The 21,091-nt window shown below is 35.1% G+C and overlaps 2 protein-coding genes across 2 annotated transcripts; one reads left to right on the forward strand and one right to left on the reverse strand.

The window, feature by feature from the left end:
* Positions 1-425: 425 nt before the first annotated feature.
* On the reverse strand, positions 426-16,635 carry LOC111907066 (protein FAR1-RELATED SEQUENCE 5-like). Its single transcript, XM_052767801.1, has 6 exons — positions 16,219-16,635; positions 15,983-16,098; positions 15,647-15,908; positions 14,004-14,430; positions 13,220-13,557; positions 426-449 (listed from the first exon to the last, which is right to left on the reverse strand). The coding sequence occupies exons 1-6, from the start codon at positions 16,633-16,635 to the stop codon at positions 426-428; spliced, it is 1,584 nt and encodes a 527-aa protein (XP_052623761.1).
* A 2,428-nt stretch (positions 16,636-19,063) lies between these two features.
* Positions 19,064-20,795, forward strand: LOC111907062 (non-specific lipid transfer protein GPI-anchored 25). The gene is made up of 3 exons (XM_023902851.2): positions 19,064-19,547; positions 20,025-20,075; positions 20,180-20,795. Exons 1-3 carry the CDS (start codon positions 19,139-19,141, stop codon positions 20,362-20,364), a joined length of 645 nt encoding a protein of 214 aa, XP_023758619.1. The 5' UTR covers positions 19,064-19,138; the 3' UTR covers positions 20,365-20,795.
* Positions 20,796-21,091: the final 296 nt, after the last annotated feature.

Here is a 21,091-nt window from a genome sequence, read left to right on the forward strand (position 1 = left end):
ACAAAAAGTGTTTTATTCAAAACATGTTCTTCAAATGAAACTTCATTTAATTGATTTAATTCAAATAAGCTCTTTCATCAAATCATTAAATGACTTTAAGTTCTTGCAACAATTACCAACAATATTCAATATTCCTCATAAGCTTGGGATTATGAACATGTAATCTTTGATTACACTCATTTTGATTTAATTACAATCAATTAAGTGCATTTTACTAACATCAAATCACAAAACATATACAAATTTTACAATTTGATTAACTAGATTGATAAAAACCCTAATTTATTGATCAAGTGAAAAAGAGAATAAACCAAACACATGATTAAGATCAAATCAAAGATTACTAGATGTTAAACACAAATCAAGTTCAAGTTACAACCTAACAACACATACTTAAGAATTCAGACTCGGAAATGATAATGAAATCAACCACACATGTCTAGGTTAAACTACAAATCAAACAATTTTAAACTTCAAATTGATTTACAAAAAGGAAATTAAAGTGTTTCCAAGTGTTAATCTACTTCCAAAAGCTAGGAAAATCGCCTTCTCTCTGCCCAAAATCCGACTTAACTTCCAACAAAATTGATTGTCTAAATTATATGAGAGTAAAACTACTTTAAAAACTGCCAAGACTTTTACACGACCCGTGTAAATTAAAGGGTGCCATTTACACGACCGTGTAAACAAGAAAAGTAGAATGCTCTTGTATATGCATTTACACGACCGGTTAAACTATAAGCAATTTTACTCTCATATAATTCAGACAATCAAGTTTCAAATAGTTTTAACCTTAATTTTATTTTCTTTTATTCTATTTTATTTTCTCCAGTTTAAATCTTCTTGTTCTTTCTTGAGGACAAGAAAGGTTCAAGCTTGGGGAGATTTGTTAGCTGCATTTCATGCATTCATTTTGTAGTTTTAGTTCATAAAAGTGCATTGCATTTAAGTTTAAACTCATGCATTTTGCATATTTTTCGGGATTTTTAATGATGCAATTCCATTCACACACTTTTATGATATTTCAGGGACTTTTGAAGGTTGGATCTTGATGGAGGAAGATAAAAGGAGTTGGAGACAAAGTTTCAGAAGTTTTGGAGCATTGAAGAGAGAGAATGAAGAAATAAAGAATTTGGCTTCACAGGAGTTTACACGGCCGTGTAAATGATAGCTTATAGTTTACACGGGCCGTATAAACGCATATACAAGAGCATTCTACTTTTCTTGTTTACACGGTCGTGTAAATGGCACTCTTTAATTTACACGGGCCGTGTAAACGTCTTGACAGTTTTTAAAGTAGTTTTACTCTCATATAATTCAGACAATCAGTTTTGTTGGAAGTTAAGTCGGATTTTGGGCAGAGAGTGTAACGCCTGTGTTTCCGGGCTTGCCATATTTAGCAATATAATAGTCTAGGTTAACCTTTGTAACCCGTTTTGAAATAATAAGAATGTATTATTTGAGTATTATGTGTTTTGTGCTTAATTGCTTAATTATGTGGTCTGATTAATTAAGAATAAAAATAAGCGTCAAAATTTAAGTGTGAAATAAACTTAATATCTTTGGTTAATGTTGTAGTAGTCGAAATGAGGTTTCCGAATATATATAGAACGCCCAAATCTGACTTCGTATGAGGAAGTTATGATTTATCGAAGTTCCGGCTTAGCGGTGTGCAGCCTGTTATACTCGATTTGAGATCGAGCGGTTTTTAGCCGAAGCAATCTAAATGAGAATCGAAGATCTCATTGTTGGTATCGAAGCGATAAAAAGTTAGGCGAGAACGGACATCAAACGAAGAAGTTATGAATTTATAACGAAAGTTTCTGTCGCGGCCTATTAAAAATAATTAATAAAAATAAATCAAAATTAGCCGACGGAGTCTAAACGAAAGTCGTAGAGCATGGTCTCACCTTTCCGTGGATATAAAGAACGTCGAAAACGGAGTTCGTATGAAGAAGTTATGAATTTCCGAAGTTTATTAATCATTTTGTATTTATTTTTAAATCAAAATCGGAGGCATTATCCGAAGCCGAGTCACCCGTCTGATCCAAGGTACGCCCCGCGTACGTGAGTACGCTATCGCGTACTCCGCATAGTGTCGACACTTCGGATGACGCATGCAGTGACGATTTCGGACGCGTACGCGCTGCGTACGCCTGTACGCCCCGCGTACTCCGAGGCTCCAGCCTCTATATAAAGGATCCGAAGGCAGCCGGCTATCTTGTTCATTTCTTCTCTTCTCTCTCCCGTTTTTCACCGTTTTGCGTGCCAGAAATACCCCGAAGCCCCGGTATCATACTCTAGCCCCGAGGCAAGTCCCGAGACCCCGAAGATCCCGAGAAGCGCGGTTCCCGAGTCGAAGCTCTGCCCGCGAGAAGTTCGATTTTCGAGGAGATCTTCCAGATCTGCTGTGGATTACTACTTCTATAAGCCGTAGTGCTGTCGGATCATCTTCTGATCAAGTGAGTGTGTAGTTATTTCTTCTAATACAATAATACGAAGTATTTTATATAAAAATACGTGCTATGTGTATATATTTGGTTGTGTTATGTGTGAATGAGTATTCACTCTCTTCTATCTTATAGATCTGCTTATTTCTTTATGAGATATGTGTTATGTGTGTGTGTGCCTCATCTGTTATGTGATATATGTGTTGATTCAAGCATGCTATACAGGTTTTCTTTAAACTATGTATACAAATGTATATTTTTATCTACTAATATGTTGGGTAGAACATGGGTAGATAGTTGGTGTGTAATAAACAGATGAGAGGCCTCGATGTTGTTGTTGTTGTTGATCTAGTTATTCAGCGGAGTATGGATAACGACCACGGACTCTTTCTAGACAGTCCAGTGGAACGCTAGCAGGTTCATAACCTGTAGGTGTTGTGAACGATGTGTTCACCGGTGTACTCTATCCCCCTCATGGTTGCCTTTAGGATATCTATTGTTGAGGAAACCCCTTCGCAGTGATGTCCGTCCCGATGAAAATCCTAGATTAGGTCCCTTGAGATAGTTGTTTTAGGGACGTAAAGTGAGGATAATGGGAATGGGTAATCGGGATAGTGATTGGTTGGTGAAATTAAATATAACTTATTTATTGTGGGTTGAAAACCCTATATGCTCACCAGGCTCCCAAGCCTGACCCACTCAGTTTTATTTGTATTACAGGAAGTGGCACAAGGGCGTAAGATGGATGGATCATCTTGTTGTTTTGTTTACAAGTCTGTATATGTATATATTTGTTGAATGACTTGTAATGTTTATCGTTTATGCTTTATGGTCTGTATCGGAACATGACATCCCGAGTTTTGATTATATAATGAAATGCATCTCTTGACGAAATGCTTTGATAAATATTATTTTATCATGTTTTGTTTTGGGAACAAATTCCGCAACTCTTTCAAATCAAAAGGATTTACTCTGAAAATATTTAAAAGCATAAATGAAAATCGGTCTTTTCTGGCCGAGATTTTGGGGATGTCACAGTTGGTATCAGAGCATTAGTTTAAGCGAACTAGGAATTTGTAGGATTTCTAGACTTAAACTTAGTATGCTAAGTGGAGATTGTGAGATGTGTGTCTGTTGGATTTTAGACACGAGCACTAGTTTATTTTAGGAAGGTTGCCTAAAATGCTTTTATGTGCTAAATGTTATATGTTGCCATATATGATGTTGTTTGTTCGGATCTACGGTTTGTTGCCGACCGGATCTGGAAACCTTATGTGTGTAGGATTCTAAGCGTATGTATACGATATTAGAACTAGCATGTAATCGTTTGGAGTAATAAGGTGAAATTATTCGGTGTGTAGATCAAAAAAAAAATGGTGAGAACAAGGAGTGGCGTTGGAAACGCAGATGAAAACAGGAATCAACCGCCAGTGATTGAGCAAATACCTGTTGTAGCAGCAGCACCAGAACCAATAACAATGGCTGCGGTGCAAGCCATGATTCGGGCTATGCTAGCCGAACAAAGGGAGGAGATGCGACAAATGTTGCATAATAATAGGGATGAACCTATCATACCTATTGAGGAACCGGAATTGATTCCCGAGCAATCGGAGGAAGGGAACAATAGTCGCATGGTGAGTCAAGTTGGGACTCAAGAGGAACGAAGGAACAATCCAGAAAGGAGAAACAACAAGGATGGGCGTATGTACAAGAATTTCTTGGGCGCCAAACCGCCAAGTCTTTCTGGGAGCCCAAAGCCTGTTGAGATAATGGATTGGATCTCCGAAATGGAGATGGTATTTGAAAGTTGCGACTGTAGCAACAAACAGAAGACCGTCTTTGCGGTTAGACAACTGAAGACTGGGGTCTTGAGTTGGTGGAAGTTGTTGGCAGATACTATGCCACGAGGAGAAGCCCTGAAAATGTCATGGGAGGAGTTCTTGGAACAGTTAAGGGTGCAGTATTGTTCGGAGATAGATCTGATTGATCTGAACAATGAGTTCCAAAACTTAAAGAAGGGGAAGATGAGCATAGATGACTATGCTACTGCATTTACTGAGAAGATGAAGTTGTTTCCGTACCTAGTGCCAACGGAACTCTCCAAGATTGAGAGGTTTGCTAACGGACTGCCTGCTGACTTTGGTCCGACAGTCAAAATGGCAACCACTCTGAAAACGGCTGTTCGTGCAGCTAAGAATGTGGAGGCCCAGCAGAAGGAAAAGGGTCTGGAAAGAATAGATGTTGGAGAAAAGAGGAAGTTCGATGGAACTTCAGGGTCCAACAAGAAAAACAAGTTCTCGAAGTCTGGTTCGAGGGGAGGTGGAGGTGAGGCGAAATGGTGCGACAAATGTAAGAAGAAGCATCATGGAAGATGTGAGGTGGCGAACACATGCTACAAGTGTGGAAAGCCAGGGCACTATGCCAATGAGTGTACCCTCACAAAGAAAGTTTGCTATGGTTGTGGTGAGGAGGGTCATATGTCAAGGGACTGCCCGAAGAAGAAGGAGGCAGCTAGACCCAACATTCCGCCAAAGCCAAAGGCGAGAGCATTCCAGATGACACTGGAAGCTGCTAAAGATGAAGCTGATGTCGCTTCAGGTACCTTTCTCGTTAACAAATTGCCTGCCCAAATTTTATTTGATTCTGGAGCCAACTACTCCTTTATATCGCATGAATTTGGTAGAAAGCTAGCTTTGCCTGTTGTTAGACTAGATAATGCTTTATTAGTCGAAGTTGCTAGTGGCAAGTTTGTACCTGTTAGCTATCGCATGAAAAACATCTTAATCGATCTGAATGGAAATAAGTTCCACGAGGAATTATTGCCTATCGAACTTAATGGTTTCGACATCGTATTGGGAATGGATTGGCTTAGCGCCAACGACGCCGAAATTTTATGCAAGAAGAAAATAGTCAAAGTAAACCCGCCTGGGAAAGATTCGTTTATGGTGTATGGAGATAAACGCAGAGTGAATTCTGGAATCATTTCATTGATGAAAGCCAGAAAATGTTTGACCAAGGGGTGTACATCGTATTTAGCATTCGTGATTGATGCTAAGAAGGAAAAGAAGGTGATGCAGAATATTCCAGTTGTGTGTGATTATCCGGAAGTATTTCCCGAAGATCTTCCTGGATTACCGCCTGATCGACAAGTGGAATTCCGTATTGACTTGTTGCCAGGAACAACGCCAATTGCGAAAGCACCTTATCGATTAGCACCGACGGAGATGAAGGAACTAATGATGCAACTTCAGGAGTTATTGGACAACGGTTTCATTAGACCTAGTTCATCGCCCTGGGGAGCTCCGGTGTTATTCGTAAAGAAGAAAGATGGAAGTATGAGAATGTGCATTGATTACAGAGAGCTGAACAAGGCAACAATAAAGAATAGATATCCGTTGCCGAGGATTGATGACCTGTTTGATCAATTGCAAGGTTCGAGTTATTTCTCGAAGATCGATCTTAGGTCAGGATATCATCAGCTAAAAGTAAGAGAGCAAGATATCGAGAAGACTGCATTCAGAACAAGATATGGACACTACGAGTTCTTGGTTATGTCGTTTGGACTAACCAATGCTCCAGCAGCGTTCATGGATTTGATGAATAGGTTTTGTAACCCGTTCCTTGATAAATCCGTGATAGTGTTCATAGACGACATTCTGATTTACTCGAAAAGCCAGGAGGAGCATGGCAGACACTTGCGAGAAGTGTTAGAAGTCTTGAAGAAGGAGAAGCTGTATGCTAAGTTCTCCAAATGTGATTTTTGGATTCGTGAAGTCCAATTCTTGGGTCACGTGGTCAACCAAGAAGGGATAATGGTTGATCCAGCAAAGATCGAAGCTGTGACGAAGTGGGAACAACCGAAAAGTCCCACGGAGATTCGAAGCTTTCTGGGATTAGCTGGATATTACCGAAGGTTTATCCAAGGTTTTTCTTCGATCGCTAGTCCATTGTCAGCTTTGACCCACAAAGGAGCTACTTATGCTTGGGGTGAGAAGCATAAGGAAGCATTTGAGAAGCTAAAGGAGAAGCTATGCGAGGCACCGATACTTTCTCTACCCGATGGAGTTGAAGACTTCGCTGTCTATAGCGATGCGTCTGGTGTTGGTTTGGGTTGTGTTTTGACCCAAAGAGAAAAGGTGATAGCATATGCGTCTCGACAGCTGAAAGAGCATGAAAAGAACTACCCGACTCATGATTTGGAGTTGGCAGCGGTAGTTTTCGCTCTGAAAATATGGAGGCATTACCTCTATGGCACGAAGTGCAAACTTTTCACTGATCATAAGAGTCTCCAATATCTCTTTAATCAGAAAGAATTGAATATGAGGCAACGACGCTGGCTAGAATTACTTAAAGACTATGACTGCGAGATACTTTACCACCCCGGTAAAGCTAATGTTGTTGCTGATGCTCTCAGTCGGAAAGTCAATCCCGAAAGGAAAAGGCCAAGAGCGTTGAGAATTGAAGTTGTCTCAACTATTTTGGAAAGTATAAAGAAAGCTCAGAGCGAAGCTTCTGAGAAGAATGACAGAAAGGAGGAACGTTTGGGCAAAACGTTGGTGTTCGGTGTAAACAGTCATGGACTGAAGGTGTTCCAAGATCGGATTTGGATACCTAAGACAGGAGGAGTCAGAGATCTTCTGATGGAAGAAGCTCACAAGACCATGTACTCGATTCATCCGGGTAGCACTAAAATGTATAGGGACCTGAAACCCTACTACTGGTGGCCGACGATGAAGCTTGATGTTGCAAAGTATGTGGCCGAGTGTGTGACTTGTGCGAGAGTCAAGACACAACATCAGAAACCGTACGGGAGTTTAGAACCTTTGCCTGTGCCTATGGGCAAGTGGGAAGACATTGCTATGGATTTTGTCACTAAACTGCCCAGAACAAAGAATGGTCACGACATGATTTGGGTGGTCGTTGATCGATTCACTAAGAGTGCGCATTTCATAGCGGCCAGGGAGAAATGGTCTATGGAGAAGCTTGCGAATTCTTACGTGAAGGAAATTGTGAGGCTTCACGGTGTTCCGTTAACGATTGTGTCGGATCGTGATAGCCGTTTCACATCGAGGTTTTGGAAAAGTCTACAAGAGGAATTGGGTACCAAGTTGTGTTTAAGTACAGCTTACCATCCGCAGACTGATGGTCAGAGCGAACGAACGATACAAACACTTGAAGATATGCTGAGAGCGTGTACCTTGGAATTCCTAGGTAATTGGGATGAACATTTACCTTTGGTAGAGTTTTCCTATAATAATAGTTTTCACTCGAGCATTAAGATGGCACCTTACCAAGCTTTGTATGGACAGAAGTGTCGTACGCCGTCTTGTTGGCTTGAGGCTGGGGAAAAGCAGTTTATGGGACCGGAGTTGGTTCATCAAACTGCTGAAAAGTTGAAAATAATTAGGGAAAGAATGTTAGCGGCTCAGGATCGTCAAAAGAGCTATGCTGACAAAAAGCGAAGACCGATGACTTTTGAAGTTGGAGATTCGGTTTTGCTTAAAGTCTCGCCGTGGAAGGGACTTATAAGATTTGGTAAAAGGGGAAAGTTAAGTCCAAGGTTTATTGGACCGTTTAAAGTTCTTCAGATGGTTGGGAACCAAGCTTACAAGCTCGAACTACCAGAAGAACTTAATGGAATTCATAACACTTTTCATGTGTGTTATTTGAGGAAGTTCACGGGAGAAGTTCCCGACATAATTCCAATTTCTGAATTGAGAATTGATGAGAACAAAAGGTTGATTGAAGAACCAGAGGCAATTGTTGACCGAAAGACTAAGAAATTGCGACGCAAGATGGTTGGGTTAGTGCTTGTCCGATGGAAACACACGAATGGGCCGAATCTCACCTGGGAGACGGAGAGCGACATGATGGGTCGCTATCCGCATTTGTTTGTTGATGTGTGATTCCGGGGACGGAATCATTCTAAGGTGGAGAGAATTGTAACGCCTGTGTTTCCGGGCTTGCCATATTTAGCAATATAATAGTCTAGGTTAACCTTTGTAACCCGTTTTGAAATAATAAGAATGTATTATTTGAGTATTATGTGTTTTGTGCTTAATTGCTTAATTATGTGGTCTGATTAATTAAGAATAAAAATAAGCGTCAAAATTTAAGTGTGAAATAAACTTAATATCTTTGGTTAATGTTGTAGTAGTCGAAATGAGGTTTCCGAATATATATAGAACGCCCAAATCTGACTTCGTATGAGGAAGTTATGATTTATCGAAGTTCCGGCTTAGCGGTGTGCAGCCTGTTATACTCGATTTGAGATCGAGCGGTTTTTAGCCGAAGCAATCTAAATGAGAATCGAAGATCTCATTGTTGGTATCGAAGCGATAAAAAGTTAGGCGAGAACGGACATCAAACGAAGAAGTTATGAATTTATAACGAAAGTTTCTGTCGCGGCCTATTAAAAATAATTAATAAAAATAAAGTCAAAATTAGCCGACGGAGTCTAAACGAAAGTCGTAGAGCATGGTCTCACCTTTCCGTGGATATAAAGAACGTCGAAAACGGAGTTCGTATGAAGAAGTTATGAATTTCCGAAGTTTATTAATCATTTTGTATTTATTTTTAAATCAAAATCGGAGGCATTATCCGAAGCCGAGTCACCCGTCTGATCCAAGGTACGCCCCGCGTACGTGAGTACGCTATCGCGTACTCCGCATAGTGTCGACACTTCGGATGACGCATGCAGTGACGATTTCGGACGCGTACGCGCTGCGTACGCCTGTACGCCCCGCGTACTCCGAGGCTCCAGCCTCTATATAAAGGATCCGAAGGCAGCCGGCTATCTTGTTCATTTCTTCTCTTCTCTCTCCCGTTTTTCACCGTTTTGCGTGCCAGAAATACCCCGAAGCCCCGGTATCATACTCTAGCCCCGAGGCAAGTCCCGAGACCCCGAAGATCCCGAGAAGCGCGGTTCCCGAGTCGAAGCTCTGCCCGCGAGAAGTTCGATTTTCGAGGAGATCTTCCAGATCTGCTGTGGATTACTACTTCTATAAGCCGTAGTGCTGTCGGATCATCTTCTGATCAAGTGAGTGTGTAGTTATTTCTTCTAATACAATAATACGAAGTATTTTATATAAAAATACGTGCTATGTGTATATATTTGGTTGTGTTATGTGTGAATGAGTATTCACTCTCTTCTATCTTATAGATCTGCTTATTTCTTTATGAGATATGTGTTATGTGTGTGTGTGCCTCATCTGTTATGTGATATATGTGTTGATTCAAGCATGCTATATAGGTTTTCTTTAAACTATGTATACAAATGTATATTTTTATCTACTAATATGTTGGGTAGAACATGGGTAGATAGTTGGTGTGTAATAAACAGATGAGAGGCCTCGATGTTGTTGTTGTTGTTGATCTAGTTATTTAGCGGAGTATGGATAACGACCACGGACTCTTTCTAGACAGTCCAGTGGAACGCTAGCAGGTTCATAACCTGTAGGTGTTGTGAACGATGTGTTCACCGGTGTACTCTATCCCCCTCATGGTTGCCTTTAGGATATCTATTGTTGAGGAAACCCCTTCGCAGTGATGTCCGTCCCGATGAAAATCCTAGATTAGGTCCCTTGAGATAGTTGTTTTAGGGACGTAAAGTGAGGATAACGGGAATGGGTAATCGGGATAGTGATTGGTTGGTGAAATTAAATATAACTTATTTATTGTGGGTTGAAAACCCTATATGCTCACCAGGCTCCCAAGCCTGACCCACTCAGTTTTATTTGTATTACAGGAAGTGGCACAAGGGCGTAAGATGGATGGATCATCTTGTTGTTTTGTTTACAAGTCTGTATATGTATATATTTGTTGAATGACTTGTAATGTTTATCGTTTATGCTTTATGGTCTGTATCGGAACATGACATCCCGAGTTTTGATTATATAATGAAATGCATCTCTTGACGAAATGCTTTGATAAATATTATTTTATCATGTTTTGTTTTGGGAACAAATTCCGCAACTCTTTCAAATCAAAAGGATTTACTCTGAAAATATTTAAAAGCATAAATGAAAATCGGTCTTTTCTGGCCGAGATTTTGGGGATGTCACAGAGAGAAGGCGATTTTCAGAGCTTTTGGAAGTAGATTAACACTTGGAAACACTTTAATTTCCTTTTTGTAAGTCAATTTGAAGTTTAAACTTGTTTGATTTGTAGTTTAACCTAGACATGTGTGGTTGATTTCATTATCATTTCCGAGTTTGAATTCTTAAGTATGTGCTGTTAGGTTGTAACTTGAACTTGATTTGTGTTTAACATCTAGTAATCTTTGATTTGATCTTAATCATGTGTTTGGTTTATTCTCTTTTTCACTTGATCAATAAATTAGGGTTTTTATCAATCTAGTTAATCAAATTGTAAAATTCGTATATGTTTTATGATTTGATGTTAGTAACATGCACTTAATTGATTGTAATTAAATCAAAATGAGTGTAATCAAAGATTAAATGTTCATAATCCCAAGCTTATGAGGAATACTGAATATTGTTGGTAATTGTTACGAGAACTTAAAGTCATTTAATGATTTGATGAAAGAGCTTATTTGAATTAAATCAATTAAATTAAGTTTTATTTAAAGAACATGTTTTGAATAAAACATTTTTTATCAACTTGGATATTAGAGTTTATTAGTATCTAAATTACCAACCTAGATAGAACATAATCATATTCATTTTGCATCTTTCAACATAATACATGTATAAGAATCAGAATCGAAAATGTATTTCTTTTACTAAATTCTGTTAACAATCGTGTTTATTTATGAAGTTTAAATCTAGTTCAAACACAATCCCCCATTTTAATATTATTTGTATTATTTATGAAAATATGGCAAGATAAGAAGTCCTATATTCCTGTGGACCGACCATGCTTACTCTATACTATCTTTAGTATAACAAATAGCAGTGATTTGAGGTTTATTAATATTATTTTATCCCATTATTTGTTGGTTTGACAGCCAAACACCTATAGACTTACTCAATTGATATTTTTAGCCCAAAATTTATTCTTTGACAGTTTCAGCCCTTCCAGAAAAGTATTTTTCAGTCAAAGCCCAAACTTTTGCAACTTTTACAATTTTGGCCCAAAATCCAAAAAGTTTACATTTTTGGTCCTTTTTAGTAAAGAAACGCATTTTAACCCTTGAAATAATTTTTTTTACCTTTTTATCCCCTGTTTTGAGAAAATTTTCATTTTAGCCCTTTGAACATCAGAATTTTCGCAACTTTGGGCTTAATGGGCCGAAAAGCCTAAAAATTGGCCCATTGAGCTATTATTTACATTTCAAGTCCTTTAAAGAGCATAATTTTCACAAAAACATTTATTTTAACTGTTTTGACTCTTTTGACCCTCCAGAAAACCCTGAATAGCAACTTTTCACCCAACTTTTGTTTATTTGATAATTTAAGCCCCAAAATTTGTTTTATGTTACAATATGTCTATTTTAAATCTTAGAGGGTATTTTTCTTGACTTGTTTAGTGTGGTATACCTTAGATCATGTTTTTTTTCCTTCTTATGTCATAGATCTCGAGATTTCTTCTCTTTTTGTTGCATATTTACCACATAAACACTTACAATCACACATACATGCATAAAATCATACATAGCACACACATACACATAGATCTACACATTTTACTTGTATTCTCCCCCACAAAACTAAAAAACCGAAAAATAGGGGTATGAACTCACCTTGAGGTTTGGATTTGTTTTTATGAAGATTTGAGAGAAGATTTCATCCTGACAAGCTTCCTTAGAAGTCCTTGAGCTTAGATTGCTTCTAAGGAGTATGATCATGAAGTTGAATGAATTAAAAGATGATTTTTGATGAGGTATAGAAGTTAAACTTTGGATTTAAGTAAGAACTTACCAAGACTTGAAGTGATTTTTGAATGAAAAACTCCTTGGAATGCTTCTAATTCTCAAAAATTTGGATGAAAAGGAGAAGAGAGTTCTTATGTGTTTGAGAGAGATTTTTGAGAGTGTGCATGTGTTTTTCCTTGGTACTCTCGGCCGAAGAAGAAAAGAGAGGGGAGAAGAGAGATATAAGGATGTGATGGATGCATGGGAACATGAGATGGTTACATGGAAGACCAAAATATAATAAGGAGGTGGCTAACCCTCCTTATTTCATCAATTTCCATTTTTTTTGTTTTCTTCTTCTTGGGCCGAGAAAGGGATAAGAGAGAAGAAGATTTGGGCCTTGCATGCTTAAGCCCATATTATGATCCAATTAGATGATTTTTGGGCCAATTGGTCTTTGGAGAGGGTTCACTGCCCAAAATAAATCAAGGAATGATTTTTATGGCTCATTAGGGCTAATTAGGTTAGTTATGGCCCAATAAGGTCCATTAGGGTATTTTATTTCATTCTAGGCCCAACATGGCCCAAATTATTAAAATAAATGGAAGTGGGTCCAATTAGAGCCCATTTAAGAGTTCTAAGCCCAAAATAGTCAAATTGGAAACTTGTTGGCCCATTAGGCCCAATAAGGAAGTCCTAGTTTAAAATGGACTTAAATCGGGATTTCTAGGGTTTCCAATTCTTTGTTGACTATTTGATGTGCTTGTATAAAGTGTTTGATGGGTGTTTTGTTGTTATTAAATAAGCATCATACATGCTTTCACATTTTTGGTTCACATTTGTTATCATTGTTGTTACAAAGCATCAAAATTCCTAATTGTGACATTTGATGATTGGTCTGTTGCAAGTTTGATTGGGTATGGTCGCAAGTTATGAGGAGCCCTTTCTCCACAACCTGAGCGCATCTTCTTGTTTGCTTGTTTGAATTTTTATACGCTATTTCTGCTGCACTTTGAATTCTACTTTCCTTTCCGCATCCTTTATTGCTTTGAACATTTGGAACATTGATGTCAATGTCTTTTGGAATAGTTATGCCCATAAGCTTTCCTACCTCTTCAACATCTGTCCAATTTTTCTGCAATTCATTTGTAGGATCGTTTTCATATTCCTTCAGCATTCTTTCTGTTTTCTTAATAAACAAATCCATTTTTTCTTTATTTTTTGTTACGTATTCCAAACATGCTTCAAAGTTGTAGTATGCTTGATTGACAGATCTGTTAATTTCAATGTCTCCTGTATCATATACATGTCTACCAAAATTATAATGTCTTGATATCACATCCTTTCTCAAATCGATTCTCAATGTATTGTTCAGGTATCTCCTTAATTCCATGTTTCATGAGTATGTTGAATGCATGCCTGCACAAAGTCCCAAAGCGGTTGAAGTCTTCACATGTACATTTTACATCATTTGTTGGAAGTCTTATTTCTACATGTTCAAAATAAAATTAAAGCATTAAGTGTTTTATAAACATAAATGAATATTTTTTTATATTATGCGTTGATTCAACAAAAATTAAAATAAGAATATATTACCTCAAATTCTGTTTTTAGATCACTATTTTTGTTCAGTTGTTCCATTTTGTATAACTCCCATTCATTTTTTGTTGCAAGATGTTAATATTAGCAGTACCATGAACCTCTATAGATTTCTTTTTGTACTTCATAAAACAATGTACTTGTATAAACTTTTGCAGCATGTTTTTCTATTGATCGTGGTGAAATAAATTTATATACCGCCTTCTTTGTTTGATGATCAAGCTCTTGTTGTGTATTTCTTTGTTTTTGAATTGTTGTGTCATAGTTCATCATGAAATGTAAAAGTAAATTTCCAGATTGAGAGTAAGTGTTGAAGAAGGAATTCATGCTTTCTGATCTTAAAGTGGTTTTCATCAATCCAGACATTCTTGTGTCACTGAAGTATACAGGTATCCATTTGTCACGTAATTCAAACATATCATTGAACCATCTTTTATCTTTCAGATCGAATTCATTAATAATCAAATCCCACTTCTTTTCAAATTCATCAGGTTTGATATGCATGTTCCAAACAAGCTTGTTAAATCTTTTCTTAAAGTCTTTGTTTTTAAATAAATCGTCAGTAACCTATGAATGAACAATTTTGCTTATATAAGTATAAATTATATACCTATTTCGATATATCATATATGATTAATCATATATGATTACTGTAATATAGGATATATCATCTATGATTAATCATATATCATATATGTACTGTATATGATTATTTAATCATATATGATTAATCATATATCATATATGTACTGTAATCATATATTTTTAATCATATACGATTATATAATCATATATCATTAATCATATATCATATATGAGTAATGATATACGATCAATCATATACGATTACTGTAATGTAGGATATATCATCTATGATTAATCATATATCATATATGTACTGTAATCATATGTGTTTAATCATATATGATTATTTAATCATATATGATTATTGTAATGTAGGATATATCATGTATGATTAATCATATATGATTAATCATATATCATATATGTACTGTAATCATATATGTTTAATCATATATCATATATGTACAGTAATCATATATGTTTAATCATATATGATTATATAATTGTATATGATTAGTCATATATCATATATATGAGTAATCATATATGATTACTGTAATGTAGGATATATCATCTATGATTAATCATATATCATATATGTACTGTAATCATATATGTTTAATCATATATGATTAATCATATATCATATATGTACTGTAATCATATATGTTTAATCATATATGATTAATCATATATGATTACTGTAATGTAGGATATATCATGTATGATTAATCATATATCATATATGAATTGTAATCATATATGATTAATCATATATGATTATATATGATTATATATTGTATCATCATAATCATAGTATGATATATGATAACTTATATTATTATAATCATATATGGTTAATCATATATAATCATATATGATTATATAATCATATTATTAACATACTTAATTATATATCATTATATCAATCATATATGATTTATCATATATGATTAAGTATTTTAATAATATGATTATATAATCATATATGATTATATACTGCATGATCATATTACATACTATGTAATCATATATGTTTATACAGTATGGTATCTGATAATTCATATTATTAGAATAGTTAATCATATATGGTTAATCATATATGGTTATATAGTATGATATTTGATAAGTCATATATGAATCATCTGTCCTAATACTATATAATCATATATGATTATATAATGTATTTTTATTATACCTTTGCTTGCAGTTTTTTCATTATGTGCCACATGCATAGTCTGTGTCTTGAATTTGGTAAGACAGATTCCACTGCTTGTTTTATTGCTACATCTTGATCAGTTAGAACAATTTTTGGTGCTTTCCTTTCATGAGCTCTAAGAAAAGCTTTAAGCACCGATTCATACGACCCAATTGTCTCTCTACTCAGCAACCCAACACCAACAGTAACTGATTTCTTGTGGTGGTTAACTGTTGTGAATAGAACAAATACCATTTTATACCTATATAAAGAAAATGTGTTTAGTACAATCATATTTGATTAATAGTATGTTTGAATTTATATACATTAACTTACTTGTTTGTTCTAAAAGTTGCATCAAAAGATATAACTTCTCCAAACTCTGCATAAAAAGCCTTTTCTCTTTCATCTACCCAAAACATAGCAGCCAACAGATCTCCATCACGTAGGAACTCAAATGAATAATTTGGTTAATGATCTCTACGATCTTTCATTTTGTTTATCATTATTTGAGCATCCTTGTAACATAAGATTCTATTTACTCCTCTCCTCAAGTTTTTGTAGTCTGTTACTTTCGCCCCTACATATTCATATCCTCCTTTCAAAACTGCTCGTATTTTGTGAGCCATTGTGGGACCAATTTTAGCTTTTGATGCACGTACTACAAACTCTTTTTCAGAATATGACATCTTTCTTGCCTTTTTCGTATAAGGTCTTTCCTTAATACTTTCCAGTGGGTGGTTGTGCATTTCAAAGAATTTCTTAACTTTGTAATCTGTTGTTCCATAAACATTTTCAAATATAATATTTGTTGTACACCCAGTAATTATCTTGTTTGAATTTGGTTTCCTCTTGACAGAACTTGTAGCCAATGTATCACAAGGTTTTGGTTTATCCTTGTCACCCGTATTGCATATAACATATTTTTCTTTTATTATTTGGCTATTGTATTTTGATTGGCTACTCAGTCTTGTATGAAAACCTTCCATTTTCTACATAATCAGTATACATTTTTACTGCCAAATTTAGTGATTTGAAAACACTGTTTATAATTGGTACAAATTCTGTAGGGACATCTGGTTTATATTCAGATTCTTCAATTATGTTACTACAATATGATTAATTTGTTGAATTGGAACTTTCATCTGATAAAAGAAGGGAATGAAAAATATGTTATTATATATTTTTATGTTGTAATAATCATAAGTGATTAACGATATGTATTTATATTTTAGTATAAAAAATCATATATGATTTTGGATATTAATATATTATTAGATGTTAAATCATATTTATTTGTACATTGTATTATATGATTGATCATATAATATAATGTGTAATCATAAATGATTATAGGTATCAATTTATAAATAATCATACTTGATATTGTTTAATCGTGTATGATTAATCATATGTATTTGTAGTTTTTAATATATGATTAATCCTATTTTATGATGCATAATCATATATGATTATTCATCCAAATGTAATATTAATATAGATTTCAATTTGAAAACATATATGATTAATCATAGATATGAACAGTCATATATGATTATTCATCCGTATATGATTAAAGCACATATTGTATTGTATAATCATATATGATTATTCATAATTTATATTGTATAATAAAAGAATCAGAATGAAATGTAGAAACTGTCATGTAATTTGTAGTATTAAAACGAATTAGTTGTACCTTCAATACGAATCGTATTTTGAAGTTCTTCAGAAGTGAAAGAAATTGAATCGATTTGTTCGTCGTTAGGAGATGTATAATAGTATCAGTTGCGATCGACTCTCAGTTTCTTTTGGATGCGACATCATTTATGAAAATTGATTTTGATTCGATTTTCAAATGCTTTGTTTATGATTGCGAGGTGCTTGTTTTTTCGATTTGAGGTTTGTATCTCGTATTTATGAGGATATGAACTGATGCTCTGTTTCGATTGTTTTTTCTCTTTGAAGATTGCGAATAATTTGATAACAGATTCAGTAAAAATAAGATCTTTTTTATTATATTGAATGAGTTGTTGAAGATTGGATGATATTATTACGTGACTGATACTGAAAATCGATGATTTAGCGATATGGTGATTTTTAGAGAAGGAAGGTGTCCGCTTTCTCAACATTAATTTGAAGTTTACTATTATACCCCTTAATCATTTAACAGTTGACGTTAAATTCCATTGGCTGATATTTAATCTCACAATCTCTAATTTTTTATTAATCTTAATGGAGTCATCCCATATATATATATATATATATATATATATATATATATATATATATATATATATATATATATATATATATATATATATATATATATATATATATATATATATATATATATCAATTAAGTTATAGTCGTTCAAAAAAATATAAAATGAAAAAGAAATAAAACATCTTTAATTATATATAAAAGAATTTAATCCTAATTTATGGCCTATAATATGTCTGCGGGAAATGTTTTGTTGTATATAGATTTTGGTCCGTGTTTTTAGAGAAGACGACGCACATAAATATTTTACGTTTATGGTCTTCAAACTTTTAAAAGACAAACATTTTACAAGAATATACAAACATAAATGTCTTCTCACCTGCAGACATAAATTTTTTAAAAAAAGTTTATTTATTTATTTATTTAGAAAAAACACACACACATCACCTTACATATAAGTGAGAAATAACAAAGGTTTAACTAAACTATTCAAGGGTAAAAATATTAAAAATAAAATAAAATCTTTTTTACATGGTTTTATATTCTTCCAACTTTTGTAATAATGACATAAAAGCCTTTTAGTTTGACAAAAATGAATAGATTACCGTTTGTGGATTTTAGGTTCACTAATATCGGATACTTACAACTTTTTTTTTTTGATTTTACCATTTTTGCATATTTACACGGTAAAACCGAACATTTACTTAAAGGCTTTAATGAACCAGAAAACCAAATTTAAAGGTTTTTATGAACCATAAAAAAGAAAAATCCGAATTTTTCTATAAAATGTATGAGCTTTAATAAACCAAAAATACATAAAAGGATAAAATCGAAAAAAAAAAACAAAAAAAAAATTGGATATCCAGTATTAGCAAATCTAAAATCCAAATAAAAGTAAAATCGTGCATTTCTACCAAGCTTAGGAGTTTGTATGTCATCCTGCGTATATACTACAAGAGAGGCAAAACAATTGGGAAGAAATTAACATATTTGAAGGATAAAAGCCAATGTAGAAATTATGGCAAAATACGAGTGACCGTTGTGTACTTATAAAAGATCGATGCTAGAGTAAAACTATGGGAAAGATGAGGGGCCATTTAGAAAACAATTTAAACAAGTGAGAAAATTGTGGCAAAACAAAGAGTCACGCCCGAAGCCCCAAGGTTCCAAGTGCTTTAAATAAATAAAACTCGGTAATAAAATGATGAATCCGCTGGCTCTCCATTATCACGTCATCCCGATTCTAACAGAAATAACCGTCGTCAGCCATGAACACTGAAAGCCTAGTCCACTACGTTTCCGCAATCGTCACCGTCTTACTCGCTTCGACGCTTGTTCTTATAACCACCAGCGACGTAACGCCGCCTCCATCTTCGCCGCCGCCTGGAGGCTGTGCCGACTCCGTCATCTCCTTCTCGCCTTGCCTTCCCTTCATATCCGCCCCGCCAAATGATCTCTCCGACGAACCTTCATCCCAATGTTGCGACATCTTCAACGGAGCCTTTGCTTCCGGCAAAGCCGAATGTCTCTGTTATCTTGTTCGTCAGAACACGCTCCTCGGTTTCCCTCTTAACGCCTCCAAGCTGCTTTCCTTATCAGATCTATGTCTACTCAACAATGATACCCAAGCTTCCCACGCGAATAATGCTAGTACATCTCTCCAGTCGATCTGTTCAGGTATATCGGACTCTGTTTTTGTTCTTTCATCTTCATCGTTTTATTTGTGCGTTTTTTCTTTTCTGAAAGTTTCGACGAGTCACAGTGAAATAGCAAAATCAATTTCTATCAGCATTTACGAAGTATAAACTGTAGCCAATTGAGAAATTACGAACCTAGGGTTTTTGAAAGTTATCGACTGGAGCAAGGGCGGGATTTTTCATCTGAAATTTTGAGTTAAGAACAAATTCATATCCATGTATCAATGTTGTAGTTTGATGACTGAAAGAAACAAAAGAAAATGACCATGATATCCTTTGAATCAACTATTTGAAACGTTACATGAAATTTAGATATTGATTCCGTGTTTTCAAGATCAAATACAACAAAATAGTTTATTTCATGTCTGGATCCTCTTCTTGCAATTTGGGTGTTCATTTTGTTTCAATTTCGTGTTTGTGAATTTCAGTTCCATAATTTTGTGTTCTCTTGATTCAGGTTCAACAACTCTACCTCCTCTGATCAGCATCACAAGAAAACCCCGTTCAGGTTTCTATTGACAATTTTATCTCCCAAATCTTCTTCCCATTCTTTCATGGATCTTGTTGTCATCAATTTCAATTTTGTTAACATAAAGCACGACATTATTGCAGGTTCTACTGCCCGTCGCTCACCCCCTTCATCACCCACTCTCCGGTCTCCTCCTCCACCACCACCACCAACTTCCGCCTCCAAACAACCGATCCCCAAGCCACCAAAGTCAGAGCGGAGCAACAATGGTAACCATCTGGCACCTGCTGTTGCTCTCATGCCCATTTACTTGGGGTTTTTTGTTTAAGTGTCTATGAAGATCTTGAACCATTTTACAGCAGGTATGGCACACTAGATGAGAGCTAGTAGTATGTTCTATTTTTGTATCAATTTTGGTACAATTTGTGAATTAGACCACAGGATGTAATGATGATTTGATGTATATGTTAAAGATGATGAGGATATGATATCTCAATGGGTTCAATAACACTGTTTTTGTTACACCGGATCGGATGATTAGATTAGACTGGGTAGTATTAATAACGAGTCGTGTAATTGTTTTGGTATAGAATTACCCATTAATAACCAAGTTTTTAGGGTTATTCATATCTTTTTCTTTTTGTACAGGTCAGATATTTTGTTCTTACTTTTTTGATGTGACAAAAAATTATAGTATTTGTGGTATTCATATCATTTTGTGTCCGGTGTACATCAAATACAAATACTGTACAAAGCCAATCATATAATGTGTATCATTTCATTTCATGCATAAAATATGCTATAGAAGATGCAATTAATTATTTAATTATGTATGAAGAGAGCCTTTTTATTATTCTGCATACCTTCCAAGTTCCAATAAAATCAACATCATGTCAATGGGTAAAAGTTTTGTCGAATATGGGCAATTCCCAATTGATGAAGCAATGAGATTATGACTTAAACCATTAGCAAATGGATCCTGATGTGGCTAATAATACGATTAATGTATATAGATAGATTTGGCGGTACAATGAATAGATTCTTTTACCATCCTA

The sequence above is a fragment of the Lactuca sativa genome, chromosome 9 (genome assembly GCF_002870075.4).
Source record: "Lactuca sativa cultivar Salinas chromosome 9, Lsat_Salinas_v11, whole genome shotgun sequence".
Classification (NCBI taxonomy): domain Eukaryota; kingdom Viridiplantae; phylum Streptophyta; class Magnoliopsida; order Asterales; family Asteraceae; genus Lactuca; species Lactuca sativa.

What these genes read in the sequence shown, in the direction of transcription:
- LOC111907066 (XM_052767801.1), bottom strand. Translation starts at nt 16,635, where the DNA reads ATGGAAGGTTTTCATACAAGACTGAGTAGCCAATCAAAATACAATAGC. An exon ending in GCAACTTTTAGAACAAACAA is followed by an intron (nt 15,909 to 15,982) that starts GTAAGTTAATGT and finishes TTCTTTATATAG; the next exon opens with GTATAAAATGGTATTTGTTC. An exon ending in TGCTGCAAAAGTTTATACAA is followed by an intron (nt 13,558 to 14,003) that starts GTACATTGTTTT and finishes TATATGATACAG; the next exon opens with GAGACATTGAAATTAACAGA.
- LOC111907062 (XM_023902851.2), top strand. Translation starts at nt 19,139, where the DNA reads ATGAACACTGAAAGCCTAGTCCACTACGTTTCCGCAATCGTCACCGTC. An exon ending in TCTCCAGTCGATCTGTTCAG is followed by an intron (nt 19,548 to 20,024) that starts GTATATCGGACT and finishes CTCTTGATTCAG; the next exon opens with GTTCAACAACTCTACCTCCT. An exon ending in CACAAGAAAACCCCGTTCAG is followed by an intron (nt 20,076 to 20,179) that starts GTTTCTATTGAC and finishes ACATTATTGCAG; the next exon opens with GTTCTACTGCCCGTCGCTCA.